Source organism: Pseudophryne corroboree, chromosome 6 (assembly GCF_028390025.1).
Source record: "Pseudophryne corroboree isolate aPseCor3 chromosome 6, aPseCor3.hap2, whole genome shotgun sequence".
Taxonomy (NCBI): domain Eukaryota; kingdom Metazoa; phylum Chordata; class Amphibia; order Anura; family Myobatrachidae; genus Pseudophryne; species Pseudophryne corroboree.
In genome coordinates this window covers 519855807-519871353 of record NC_086449.1, presented here as the reverse complement: position 1 = coordinate 519871353, position 15547 = coordinate 519855807, and the positions used below count along the sequence as shown (strand labels likewise).

Here is a 15547-nt window from a genome sequence, read left to right as displayed (position 1 = left end):
TTTGAAAATGTTTACATTTTTATGGAAACATACTGCTGTGTTAGCATATGAAAGCCCATAAAAAGTAAAGATGAGCGGGTTCGAATGTAACGCCAGAATTAACGCCAGTTCGGTTTTATCCAGATGTTTCTTATTGGCTATCCAAAACACATGACGTCCGTGAGCCAATAAGATGCCGTTTTGAGAACCGAGTAAATCCGAGTAAAACCAAACCCGCTCATCTCTAATAAAAAGAGGTTTAAAATAAGACCTTGCCTAATACTCTAGCTCATTTAAGTGAGCTGCAAGATCAATTTAACAACCAAAAAAAGTTAACAACACATTTTTTTGTGATAAAAATTGCAGCTTTAAAGGCATATTACTGCGGTCCCCCACTGAAATAACCGTGCCCGTTGTGACCCCTCACTGAAATAACTGTGCCCCTTTGTGACCCACCCCATCACCCTCAGACTGTGTTTAAGAGCCGCTGTTTTGTGGGCGCGGTCCGGGCCGCAGCAGCTGCGTGACGTCACACGCAGCTGCTGTGACCCAGGCAGGGACGAGTAGTAGGGACGCAGGGGCTGCGCTGGCCGGGAGTTACTCTTCAAGTACAAAAGCATCGCTGCTGTGCAATACTTTTGTACTTGTGCAGGGGAGCGGCCTGACATGCGGGGCGGGCTAGCCCTGTGCTGGGCGTCCCCCCGCATGTCAGTGTAAGTGATCGTAGCTCTGCTAAATTTAGCACAGCTACAATCAGGTCAGAATGACCCCCATAGAGAGCCCATCAGATCTTAACAGCTGCATACGAGGACATATTGTTAGAAATGCCCGCCAGCAAGATACTAATACCAGGCTTTGTCGCTAGGCAGAATTAGCGATTCTCCTTCGTGACTCCCCCGTTTCATCCTTTCCCAACTTGTACCACGACAACTACTGTACCAGAAGCCGCGGTAAGTGGTCTGAGTGTCCGATCATCCTCTAGGAACCCGGGGAGCCTGTCCTACTTACCAAACAATTGAATCCAACGTGTCACCTTCTTGACAGTGTCACATTACTTCAAAACCGTTGAACATATCAGCCTAAGAATTGGGTTTGTTTTTTATACACCAATGGCAGCATTTATTACACCAAATTTCATCACAATCTGAAACGGTCAGACTGAGACCTGTGTTAATTTGGTGTGGAATAACCCGCTGGCACTTCTCCCCCCATCCCCTTTGGGATAGCTGGCTAGATAAGAGGAGATGTAAATAACCATGGGGAACATTTGCTCGACACACCTGTGTAATACTAAAGGTGGGTACACACTGATAGATATATCGGCTATTAATCTGCAGATATATCTATGTACGGCTCAGGCACTGTGGTGCATACACACTGCCCGATCTGTCGGAGACTGACGTCATGAGCTGGGCGGGCGTGTACACACGCCTGCCCAGTTCAACTGTCAATCACCGCCGGCCGCCACAGCATGGTCGCCTGTACACACACAGCGATGCGCCAATATATCGGTAGATATATTGGCCATCGGCTGTGCTGCGGGGCCGACGCGATATGTCTGTGAACGACGGAGTTCACAGACACATCGCCCGTACACACTGGCCGATGGACCCGCAATATATTGGCCGTTCAACAGAACGGCCGATATATCGGCCAGTGTGTACCCACCTTTAGACTACATTGAAATGGCTCTGCTAGATATTCTAGAGGCCTCGCTGCTGCTACAAGCTATATCATAGCACTCACCCTATAGTAAGGATATCACAACCTTGAAATGATGGTTGCTGAAATCAGATGCTTTTTGTCTTTCACTATTCTCCCTTCCAGGTGGAATACCTGATAAACTGGTTATGTACAGTATAGTGAGTCGCATAGTGACTCAGCAAGCTTTACAATAATTTCAGACGCACATAAGAGAGAGGGTGTTTTACGCTATCTAGGTTTTATGTCAAACAGGGAGAGTAGAGTAAAAGAAAGGTCTCGCTGACAAATGTAATAGGATGCAAGCTGCCTGTTATACTGACCCCACAAACCAACGTAAGCAGAGTTATCAGACTCTGGGCAAATACTGTCGCGACTGTGATCTCGTATACAGGGGATCTGCGAAAATATACAAATGTCGCAGCTACGAGATTTATATTGAAATGCCCAATGGCGTCCTCTCAAATTTGGTGGTTGCGTACAAAAGCACACCATTGCTCGCACTTTGGTCAATCTCCGAACTCCTGAGTAACCAATGGAATGGCTGTCTGAATTAAGGGCCTGATTCAGCAATAGACGGATTTGTAAAGTCGCATACAAGCGACTTTGAAAATCTGTCCATTGAAAATGCAATTGCAAAAGGAGGTGTCAGACACCTCCTTGCTGCACTTGCAATCCCAGCGCTGTGACTGAGGTTGCAGCCTGGGATCAACATCGCGACTGATTATCTCGATGTTTCCCGCAGATGGCCAGCTGAGTAAGGCTGGCTGTCGTAGGGCACCTTGTGAGGATGTATGCGTCTAGAGACGGAAACCCTGGCCTTGCCACTCCTGGAAAATGGGGAGTGATGCCCCCCGTTTCCAGAAACGCCCCCACACCGCCCCCCAAAATGCCTCTACCTGTCTGAACTAAGATGCCAGTGCCTTTGCAACTACATATGGAGACACAGTTGCAGGCTGAGAAATGCCTACAAATGGTCACAACACGCCTGCATTTGAGTCACCATCCCCTGATACTTCAAACAAACAGTCCCTGTCTGTCAATCACTCAGTGTCCAAGCCCTCGCTGTGACCACCCTTCTTAACAAAACTTGGTGCGTGCGCACTGCAACTCTGATGATGCACAGTACAAAACTAAGCGCTCAAATCTGTAAACATCAGCATTGCATCCATCTCTGAATCAGGCCCTCTGTGCAGTGGGAATACCATTCTGTTGCATGTAAAGGCCAAAAAGAAGTTTAATTTTTTCGAAGCAGCTCTATTATAACGCACAGAACCCTCATATCACTGAACAATGCCATGCATAGATAGACAAGGGTAGATACTACTGGCAGCACAAACACTGGCTTCTGTGCTATAAGGCAGAGTAGGCAAGTATGATGTGGGGGTAAGAACTGTCTGCTTTTGCATGTAGCCCACAAATTCTGGCCAGCTGTATTTATACACTGCAATTTAGATCAAACTTGGACACATCCCTTCCAGATCTAAATCTCTCTGCATATTAGAAATCTGATCTATCTGCAGTGAGACATGGTTTTACATGGAGTTACCTGCTCTTTTTTTATTTTATTCCTAAATCAGAATCAGGCCCTGAGTCCCGACACTTTAACCTTAAAATATTTTTCCCTACTTTTCACATGTAGGGGGTCATTCCGAGTTGATCGCTCGCTAGCAGTTTTTAGCAGCCGTGCAAACACATAGTTGCCGCCCACGGGGGAGTGTATTTTCGCTTTGCAGGAGTGCGAACGCCTGTGCAGCATACTTGCCTACCTGACCCTCTCCATGAGGGAGAAAATGCTCTGTCCCTGGACTTTCCTGGTAATGTATGATTGCCATCACTTGTGGTGAGCTTGTTAATTGATAAGAAAGGTGTTTCACCACAGGTGATGGCAATCATACATTACCAGGAAAGTCCAGGAACAGAGCATTTTCTCCCTCATGGAGAGGGTCAGGTAGGCAAGTATGCTGTGCAGCAGAGCGCCTGCAAACACATTTTGTGCAAAACAAGACCAGCCCTGTAGTTACTTATCCTGTGCGATGAATGACACGGTAATGATGTCAGATACCCACCCAGCAAATGCCCGGCCACGCCTGCATTTTTCTAAACATTCCCAGAAAACGGTCAGTTGACACCCAGAAACGCCCTCTTTCTGTCAATCTCCTTGTGTCCAGCTGTGCAATTAGAATTGTCACTTGACAAAAGGTCAACATTAGTTTTTTTATTCTTTTGGTGTCGTTTTCTTTGTAGAGTGACCAGGAACCCCAATTAGTGCACCGTGTCCCCTCGCATGGCAAGCGACTACCGCTGCGCTCGGCACTGGTTACCGTTCCCAATTGTAGTCCAAGTGGATAGTAAAGTCTGAAAAAGTAAAAAAAATATATAAAAAAACCTCATGTCGACCTTTTGTCATGTCGACCTAGTAACCATGTTGACATAGAAACCATGTCGACCTAATGCATGTCGACCTAAGTATGGTTGACCTAGAGACCGGATACCTCAACAACAGGTGAGGTTTTCCTATATTCCATTGTTCCAATATTCTGGTTTTAGCGACAGGCTTAGAAGTTTAACTAGCTGTAAAAGTCATGTTTCAAAGCCTCACATAAAAAGCAGACTTTGGTCAGACACTGACACATCCGAGTTTGTGTCTTACCGCAGTCACAGCTGCAATATTAAAATCATACTAGTATAAGACCTTCCTTGGTGTAGATCCTTGCTTCTTCCTTGGTGTAGATCAGGGGTGGGGAACCTTTGGCCCTCCAGCTGTTGTTGAACTACACATACCAGCATGCCTTGCTACAGTTTTGCTATTTGGCCATGCTAAAACTGTTGCAGGGCATGCTGGGATGTGTAGTTCAACAACAGCTGGAGGGCCGTAGGTTCCCCATCCCTGGTGTAGATCCTTGCTTCTTCCTTGGTGTAGATCCTTGCTTCTTGCTTGGTGTAGATCCTTGCTTCTTTCTTGGTGTAGATCCTTGCTTCTTCCTTGGTGTAGATCCTTGCTTTTTTCTTGGTGTAGATCCTTGCTTCTGCATGTGCAAGGACTGAGATGCCCACTTTATGTGTCTTTAGATGCAACAATCACGCTTCGCTTGGTGTTTGCAACCATTGAAAGCACCATGAAAACTTGCAGCAGTCCCATTCAAGGGGCAGATTACTCCTCAGAGTATGGACTCCAATGTAGGTGATTAAGCATCTGAATTCGTAAACTGTTATGATACACACCCCTGGCACTCCCATGACATGCCCATCAGATAGTACATCTCCATACACCGGAATAGCCAACTCCCAGTCACTACCCAGGAATTCCCAATACATTATCAATTAAGTTCTGAGACCAAGCATCTCAATCGGTCCTGTGACACTAGTGTGACTTTTAGCGACATAGGGGTAAATAGCCATCCCTGGTGTCTGCACTGTATGCCTGCACTTACCATTCACTTTCCTCTGCGGGTCTATTATTAATAACTGTTGCTGTAGCCGGCTCCTGCTTCACAGCGGCAGCAGTTGAAGTATGAACGACATAGGCACAACAAGGTTACTTACTACTGGTGGCATAAACACTGGCTTCTGTGCTATAAGGCAGGTAACCAATCAAGCAACTCCTCACAAACACAGTACAGAATAGTGACTCACTGTGCACTTGATCATTATGGCAATGATAAGATGATGAGATCACATTGGTGGAAGGAAAATTATTTCTAACCCTTCTTTTCATAGCTGTCCTTAACCCTATCGGTGGTAGAAGCTGTGATACCCATTGCCATTCTTATGGGCAGTTGAAATTTCAGGGTGTCTGTTTTTTAGACTTTTTTTTTTGTAGACTAAAAAAAACCTTTTTCTTTAAGAAACAAAAAAATTAGACTCTGTGGGGCAGGTAGTGGCAGGGTGTCTGCCAGGTAGGTAAAGAGAGGTCGCAGGGCGCTGCTTTACTTTAACTTTGTTCTTCTCAATCCATTTTTACTCCATTATCAGGAGAAAAACTGACATGGTTTCCCACTGATTTCAGGATGACCAGCACTGAGCTTTGCCAGCCTGGGCTGGTGGAACCATAGAGAGGGTTTCTGGAGTGTGAGATTCCCTGTACCATGAGACCAACCATTACCAAGCCAGTTGGCACCTGAGCTGGTTTCCCCAGGTGAAGGGGGGGTTGGGGAGTTGGGCAGACCTTCAAAAATGTGTGCATGCCACATGGCTATAGCCAGCCATGGTGCCAATAGTGCCAGGGCTCTTAAGCCTACTTTTGTGGCATCAGAAAATTGTTAAATTGGATAGAATAGTTTTTTAGTTGGCTGATATTATTAAAAATTTGGAAATTTGGATAGTGGGTGGAGTCAGACTTTATGATTGCTTAGTTAGCCAGATAATCATTCAGTTGGCTACTTGGATGAAAAGTTGCACTTTGTGTGGCTAGCGTATGGCAACTAGTGTGACTTGAGATATATTGACATTATTTTGCAACAACTTGAGTAGGGGTGCAAATGGACCTAATTTATGAAGCACACTGGAGGTGAATATACTTTATTTTCACAATGAGTACAAGTATTGGTTGATCTACAGTATGTGGATATCTGACCAAGCAAAATGGCAATGTATGTTTTATACTTGAAATGCTTTCTCCCTGATCACATTATTAATATGTATTCAAAAGCCCAATGGGTCTTTGTGCATTTTTTAAGCATTATTTTGATGTGATATGTTTTTTTATTTGTTGGTATATTTTAAAATATAGTTTTATTACTTTTTATTTAGGACTAGTTATTTATATACTGTAGTGCACACATGTTTTGCAGTGCTTTTAGGAGAATATTTGCCATTCACATTAGTCTTTGCCCCAGTGGAGTTTATAATCATAAACACTAGGTTTAATTTTTGTCATGAGCCAGCTAACCTACCAGTATATTTTTGGATTGTGGGAGGAAACTAGTGTACCCAAAGGGAAACTACACAAGTGTGGGGAGAATATACAAACTCTACACAGTTAGGGTTGTGGTGGGAATTAAACAATACAGAACATATGTTAACTTTTAACATACAGTATATTACACATCATTTGATTCTATATAACTTCTACGTGCTTTTTGGTGAAATATTAATGCTACTTGTTTATATAAAATGCAGCAAGAAAACACTTATAACAATGTATTTTGTGTCATACACAATACATTGGCTGTGATTGTATTCCATATCATGTCATAAAAGTCTTATCAACACAGCTATATGGACTTCCTAAATCATATATTTTTATGTTTTGTTTAAACCAGGCAGTTGGGAGAGAATTAATGCTTCATATGATAGAATACCTGCTAACCAATTATCAGAATGACTCAGTTATTACACAACTGATCACTAAAACCCGGATACATATAATGCCTTCTATGAACCCAGATGGCTTTGAAAATTCAATCCCACCAGATTGTGACAGTTTAATTGGCAGGTAAGTACAAACATTTTACCAGCTTGCATGTATGACTTGTATAACTGTATAATGAAGGTCATTCAGATGTGATTGAAGTTGCTATCACTTCTGCTTTCTTGCGCTATCCAGTAGCAGCAGTGACCGCTTTCTTGAGTTATCACTGCTGCTACTGCACTCCTGCTGCAGTAGTGATCTGACCTACCACCTAGGATGCACACGTTGGGTCGCTCACTCACCATCGAGTGGCATACAGCACCCATGGGGATGCGCAAACCACTCATCTCAGTGCAACCAGATCCCTGGCCTTTTCCCTCCCCCTAAGCGGCAGGAACTTGCCTTCGTTTTGGGAAATTGAGGCCACCACTGCTTCCTCTCCGCCTCCCAAATGTCAGCAGACTGTCAGTCACTGATAATCTGCAGCTGCCCTGCTTTCTACATCACAGAACCCATTCGCACATGCACAGAATGGGTCCTGCACATGTGCAAAGCATAGTTGCCTACTCTCCTGCATTCTGCAGGAGACTCCCTGAAATAGCAACAAGCTCCCTGACTCCCTGAATAGTCCAGCAATCTCCCTGATTACACCTTATCCCCATTATGCAGCTTTTACATTCTTGGGGAAATTGAGAAATCAGAGATACACACATTAAAATGGGATCATCAGTGCCATTTCTCTGGTTATAAGGTGCAGTGGCCCTTATGGCTATTAGGCGCAATGCATGTAGGCTAGGCTGACCATATTATCCCTTTAACCTGGGACACTCATGAATTAGTATGGCGCCCAAGGTGGCTGCCTCACCTTTTGTATGCTCCTGATCATCTCCATAAAACAGCTTAAATTCACCACAACTGACCTATGAATCATCATAAATATCCAAGGACTTACCTTGAACTTGTACTACTCTACACAGACATTTCATTAAAACCAACGGATTGCATTCCTGCGCTGAGATACACACTGGATTGAATCCTGGACTGAATCCTCTGCATATCTCCACTGAGAAATCCTTCAGTTTAGCAGCTGCTGTACTCTGCATTGGACATTACCCAGATAAGGTACTGTGGATTAATAATAATAATAATAATTTTATTTATATAGCGCTCTTTCTCCAGTAGGACTCAAGGCGCTTAACAGATACATTGCATAATATAGTACAGAAAATAATGAAGTACATTTTCATAAAATACAGAAGCATGACGATACTAAAAGGGACATTATGGAAATGCTTGAGTAAACAGAAAAGTCTTGATGCTACTTTTGAAGGATTCTATAGTTGGGGCCTCTCGCACTGTGCGGGGAAGTGAATTCCATAGAGTCGGAGCCGCATGACTTAAAGCTCGACCCCCAGATGAATTACGGTAGATTCTAGGTACTGCTAAAAGTCCTTCATCTACAGATCGCAGTAATCGAGTGGGGCAGTATGGGGTCAGAAGCTGTTTCAGGTACCTTGGGCCTTGGTCATGTAATGCTTTGAAACTCAGTAAGCCAATCTTGAAGATGATTCGCCATCGTACAGGCAGCCAGTGAAGGGAGTAGAGGATGGGTGTTATGTGGCTAGAACGGGGCTGATTGGTTAATAGCCTGGCAGCTGTGTTTTGCACCAGCTGTAAGCGCTGCAATTCTTTTGCTGGTAGACCAAGGTAGAGGGCATTACAGTAGTCTAAACGAGATGATACAAATGCATGTATGACTTTTGGCATATCATCTGAGGGAATTAAGTGCTTGATTCTGGCTATGTTCCTCAGGTGAAAGAATGAGGATTTGATTGTGGCTGATATCTGATGTTTAAGTGTCAAGCCACCATCCAGGACAACGCCAAGATTCCGCACACGATCACTGGTCTGTAATTCTGAATCCCGAGTGTAAGTCCAGTTGGTTGGCTATGCTGCAGTCTTGTCCTTTGATGTTGCGGTCGTATCATAAGGACCTCTGTTTTATCCGGGTTCAGTTGCAGCCAACTGGCGCTCATCCACTCCTGTAGTTCAGCTAGACAGCCATTTAGGGTTGCTATTGGGTTATCAGTGCCCGGAGCAAAGGACAAGTACAGTTGTGTATCATCTGCATAGCAGTGGTAGACCAGGCCATGGCGCCTGATTATTTCGCCCAATGGGAGCATGTATACTGCAAAAAGCATGGGGGATAGTATAGAACCTTGTGGGACACCACATGGCAATGGCACTGGTGGTGATGAGTATAATCCAGATGATACTCTCTGTGACCTGCCTGTGAGAAATGATTTAAACCAGCTTAGGACTGTGCCATCCAGACCACAGAAATGTATCAGTCGCTCAATCAGAAGCCCATGGTCCACGGTATCAAATGCTGCCGAGAGATCCAGAAGGATTAATATTGAACAGTTACCTCTGTCTTTTGCCATCAGGAGATCATTTAACACACACACCAGGGCTGTTTCAGTGCTATGTCTTCTCCTGAATCCTGATTGAAATGGATCATAAATATCATGGGTTGTCAGGCGGGTTTCCAGTTGATTTGCAACGACTTTCTCAATAACCTTTCCTAGGAAAGGAAGGTTTGATACCGGTCTGTAGTTGGTCATGCAGTCGGGATCTAAATTAGGTTTTTTAAGAAGCGGTCTAACAATTGCTTCCTTTAGGGGTCCAGGAAAAATGCCTGTCTGCAAAGAGCATTGAACAATTTTTGTAAAGACAGGACCAATTATATCCATACAACCTATTAGAAGCTTGGATTACAACCTATCTTTGGCTACATCCAGCCCCTCACTTAGACATCATCCACCTCTGTTCTCTGAGCAACAAATAACTGACTTATTGCATTAATCTACTAATATCAGTATATTCAGGCTCTGAATTGCTGAAGGGTCACTGTTTAAAATCAGGATCCATTTCCAGGACAGGTTATCACTACCCCCACAAAAAAAATCTACTTCAAAGGCCTCTCACACTGAGACTTTTCACACCTACACAGTAGGAATTGGTTTCTAACACCTTTCCAAAAGGCTACCTATCCTAGGATAATTGACTAAATCAGCAGTTATTTTATTTATTACTTGCTTCAAATATACACAATAGGTTATAGCAATAACTTTGTTCATAATCCCATTATAATTTTGGATCACATACCGAATTGGGGGAAAACAAAACACAAAAAGGAAAAAAAAAAACAAGAACAAAAAAAAAAAACACTGCTTTCTCTCCCTCTCTCATCATCATATGCAGCTCAAATTTATAGTAATCTGTCATTGATGACCAAATGTATACGTATTGCTCCAGCTTCATTCTTTCACTCCGCCCAACACGTTCTGCAGTTCCTATCACACCATCACAGGCTTTTATTCTCCAATCCCTTGGCATTTTAAAAAGAAAACACAGGCGCATTCGTGGGAAGCGAGCAGGCCGGAAATGTATTTCCCCCGGTAACCATCTAAGTCCTTTGCCCACCTGCTCACCCCCATACTCAAAGAACAATCAAATAGAAGTGATACCCAAAAGACGGCCCTGTGTTTGGAAGGACAGAACTGTCAACTCTCACTTTGTGGCCCCCATACCCAGAGCTCCTGCACTTAACATAAAGAAAACTGAAGGCCCTCTGGTATGCCCAATCAGGTCAGTCCTTTGTAATGCCAGATCTATAAGAAACAAGACTGCAACAATTGCTGACCTTATTGAATCTGCAGATCTAGCCTGTATTACAGAGACCTGGCTAGATGAAAATGCAGCACCTATATTGGAGGCTGCAGTACCAACAAACTACTCTGTCATCCACAACCCAAGACTGGACCGCAGGGGTGGCGGGGTGGCTATCTGCTTCAAAAAAGGACTTAAACTTAGGGTCAACCCTATTGAAACTACTCGCTCATTTGAGTGCATTGCTGCCCGGAGTTCGACAGGATTAGGTTTCAGAGTACTTCTCATTTACCGGCCACCTGGAGATGGAAAGATATTTCTACAAGAAATTGCAGACACTGTTGCTGGCCTGGGTCTGGAACATAAAAAATGGCTCATCCTCGGGGATTTCAATGCATGGGTGGATGATGAGCTCTCACGCCTTGGCCAAGACCTCCTGTGCACAATGAATGGTCTGGGCTTCACACAGGTCATTCCCTCTGCCACACATAAAAGTGGTCACACTCTCGACCTTGTCTTTCAGATTGGATTAGAAGTCACTGACATAAAAATAAACCCAGTCATCTGGTCAGACCACTACTCCCTCTGGTTCTCAGTTGCAACCCCTCAAATAAGATCTCTGCCCGTGGAGTTGACCAGGTATCGTCCAAGGAGGGGTATGACTCCCCAGGCTCTTGCAGCAAATCTGGATCTCTCTGCTATACTGGGTGCCTGTGAAGATCCCTGTTCCCTAGTCCGTTATTATAATAGGGATGTTATGGCTGCAATTGATATTATCGCCCCTGTGCGTTTAAGACCTCGTAAACCACAACATCAAGCTCCATGGTTCGACAACAGTGTTAGTGAGCTCAAGAAAAGGGGGCGTAGACTGGAAAGACGATGGAGGAAGACTAACCTAGTGGATGACAAAATAAAACTAATAAAGCATAACGAAGAATATCAATCGACAATCACTCGTAAGAAAGCACAGTTCCTGTCAAATGAGATCACAGCAGCAAACAATAGGCCAGCTCAACTTTTCCGCACAGTGGAGATGCTTTGCAAGCCAGCATGCCTGCAGACTGATGAGACCCTCTCCCAGGCAAAATGCAATGAGTTTGCAAACTTCTTTGCAGATAAAATATCCACCATCCGGGCGGAATCTCCACAGTGCCATCAAAGGAGTGCCAAACTACAAAGCCTGCCAATATAAGCTACCTGCCTTCATGGACCAGCTTTGATCCAGTGGATGTAAAGGACACTGCTGAAATTGCTCGGATTTTGCGTCCCACCACCTGTGATCTGGACCCAGCCTCAACCAAGCTTCTAATAGGTTGTATGGATATAATTGGTCCTGTCTTTACAAAAATTGTTCAATGCTCTTTGCAGACAGGCATTTTTCCTGAACCCCTAAAGGAAGCAATTGTTAGACCGCTTCTTAAAAAACCTAATTTAGATCCCGACTGCATGACCAACTACAGACCGGTATCAAACCTTCCTTTCCTAGGAAAGGTTATTGAGAAAGTCGTTGCAAATCAACTGGAAACCCGCCTGACAACCCATGATATTTATGATCCATTTCAATCAGGATTCAGGAGAAGACATAGCACTGAAACAGCCCTGGTGTGTGTGTTAAATGATCTTCTGATAGCAAAAGACAGAGGTGACTGTTCAATATTAATCCTTCTGGATCTCTCGGCAGCATTTGATACCGTGGACCATGGGCTTCTGATTGAGCGACTGATACATTTCTGTGGTCTGGATGGCACAGTCCTAAGCTGGTTCAAATCATTTCTCACAGGCAGGTCACAGAGAGTATCATCTGGATTATACTCATCACCACCAGTGCCATTGCCATGTGGTGTCCCACAAGGTTCTATACTATCCCCCATGCTGTTTGCTGTATACATGCTCCCATTGGGCGAAATAATCAGGCGCCATGGCCTGGTCTACCACTGCTATGCAGATGATACACAACTGTACTTGTCCTTTGCTCCGGGCACTGATAACCTAATAGCAACCCTAAATGGCTGTCTAGCTGAACTACAGGAGTGGATGAGCGCCAGTTGGCTGCGACTGAACCCGGATAAAACAGAGGTCCTTATGATATGACCGCAACATCAAAGGACAAGACTGCAGCATAGCCAACCAAATGGACTTACACTCGGGGATTCAGAATTACAGACCAGTAATCGTGTGCGGAATCTTGGCGTTGTCCTGGATGGTGGCTTGACACTTAAACATCAGATATCAGCCACAATCAAATCCTCATTCTTTCACCTGAGGAACATAGCCAGAATCAAGCACTTAATTCCCTCAGATGATATGCCAAAAGTCATACATGCATTTGTATCATCTCGTTTAGACTACTGTAATGCCCTCTACCTTGGTCTACCAGCAAAAGAATTGCAGCGCTTACAGCTAGTGCAAAACACAGCTGCCAGGCTATAAACCAATCAGCCCCGTTCTAGCCACATAACACCCATCCTCTACTCCCTTCACTGGCTGCCTGTACGATGGCGAATCATCTTCAAGATTGGCTTACTGAGTTTCAAAGCATTACATGACCAAGGCCCAAGGTACCTGAAACAGCTTTTGACCCCATACTGCCCCACTCGATTACTGCGATCTGTAGATGAAGGACTTTTAGCAGTACCTAGAATCTACCGTAATTCATCTGGGGGTCGAGCTTTAAGTCATGCGGCTCCGACTCTATGGAACTCACTTCCCCGCACAGTGCGAGAGGCCCCAACTATAGAATCCTTCAAAAGTAGACTCAAGACTTTTCTGTTTACTCAAGCATTTCCATAATGTCCCTTTTAGTATCTTCATGCTTCTGTATTTTATGAAAATGTACTTCATTATTTTCTGTACTATATTATGCTATGTATCTGTTAAGCGCCTTGAGTCCTACTGGAGAAAGAGCGCTATATAAATAAAATTATTATTATTATTATTATTAATTACACAGGTTCTGTTGCTGGCTGACTACAAGCCTGCATGTTACCTGGTTTTAAGCAGCCACAGAACCTGTGTAATTCATGAGTGTCCCATGTTAAAGGGATAATATGGTCAGTCTAGCCTACATGCATTTTAAATAAGGTTTCTCGTGGGCACTTACAGTATATGGAACCTCTTGTAAAACACAATACTGTACATGAACAATCCCTGAAAAATATCAGTGTCTTTTCTTCAACAAATAGATTTTACTAACTTTGGGGCTCATTTACATTTGGATGTAAGTTATTTTTCTCTGACGTCCTAGTGGATGCTGGGGACTCCGTAAGGACCATGGGGAATAGACGGCTCCGCAGGAGACTGGGCACATCTAAAGAAAGCTTTAGGACTATCTGGTGTGCACTGGCTCCTCCCCCTATGACCCTCCTCCAAGCCTCAGTTAGATTTCTGTGCCCGGCTGAGCTGGATGCACACTAGGGGCTCTCCTGAGCTCCTAGGAAGAAAGTATATGTTAGGTTTTTTATTTTCAGTGAGACCTGCTGGCAACAGGCTCACTGCACCGAGGGACTAAGGGGAGAAGACGCGAACCTACCTAAGTGGTGGTAGCTTGGGCTTCTTAGGCTACTGGACACCATTAGCTCCAGAGGGATCGAACACAGGACCCGACCTCGTCGTCCGTTCCCAGAGCCGCGCCGCCGTCCCCCTTACAGAGCCAGAAGCAAGAAGGTGGTCCGGAAAATCGGCGGCTGAAGACTTCTGTCTTCCCAAGGTAGCGCACAGCACTGCAGCTGTGCGCCATTGCTCCTCATGCACACCACACACTGCGGTCACTGATGGGTGCAGGGCGCTGGGGGGGGGGCGCCCTGAGCAGCAATATTAACACCTTGGCTGGCGAACTGACACCATATATAGCCCCAGGGGCTATATAGGTGTTTATTAACCCCTGCCAGAACTTTTACAATAGCGGGAGAAAGCCCGCCGAAAAAGGCGCGGAGCCATCTCCCTCAGCACACTGGCGCCATTTTCCCTCACAGCTCTGCTGGAGGGATCGCTCCCTGGCTCTCCCCTGCAGTCCTGCACTACAGAAAAGGGTTAAAAAGAGAGGGGGGGCACAAATTAGGCGCAGTATATATATATATATATATTATGCAGCTATAAGGGAAAACACTCTCTATAGGTGATATCCCTGTGATATATAGCGCTCTGGTGTGTGCTGGCATACTCTCCCTCTGTCTCCCCAACGGGCTTTGTGGGGTTCTGTCCTCTGTCAGAGCATTCCCTGTGTGTGTGCTGTGTGTCTGTACTGCTGTGTCGACATGTATGATGAGGATAATGATGTGGAGGCGGAGCAAATGCCTGTGAATGGGATGTCACCCCCTGCGGGGTCGACACCAGTGTGGATGGACTTATGGAAGGAATTACGTGACAGTGTCAACTCCTTACATAAAAGGTTTGACGACATAGGACAGCCGGCTGCTCAGCTTGTGCCTGTCCAAGCGTCTCACATGTCATCAGGGGCTCTAAAACGCCCGCTACCTCAGATGGCAGACACAGATGTTGACACGGAGACCGACTCCAGTGTCGACGACGATGAGACTAGTGTACCTTCCAATAGGGCCACCCGTTACATGATTGAGGCAATTAAAAATGTATTACACATTTCTGATAATACCCCAGATACCACAAAAAAAGGGTATTATGTTTGGTGACAGAAAACTACCAGTAGTTTTCCTGCATCTGAGGAATTGATATGAGGTGTGGGAGGAAGCGTGGACTTCCCCCGATAAGAAATTGATAATTTCTAAGCAGCGTACCCTTTTCCGCCAGAGGATAGGTCACGTTGGGAAATAACCCCTAGGGTAGATAAAGCGGTTACACGCTTATTAAAAAAGGTGGCACTACCGT

General features: G+C 44.8%; 1 protein-coding gene across 1 annotated transcript in view; it reads left to right on the top strand.

The window, feature by feature from the left end:
* Positions 1–15547, top strand: part of CPM (carboxypeptidase M) — a 144164-nt gene that overhangs the window by 89701 nt on the left and 38916 nt on the right. Inside the window, exon 4 of the mRNA XM_063927498.1 lies at positions 6945–7117. Coding sequence (XP_063783568.1) covers positions 6945–7117 — 173 coding nt within the window. The remainder of the gene's footprint in view (positions 1–6944; positions 7118–15547) is intronic.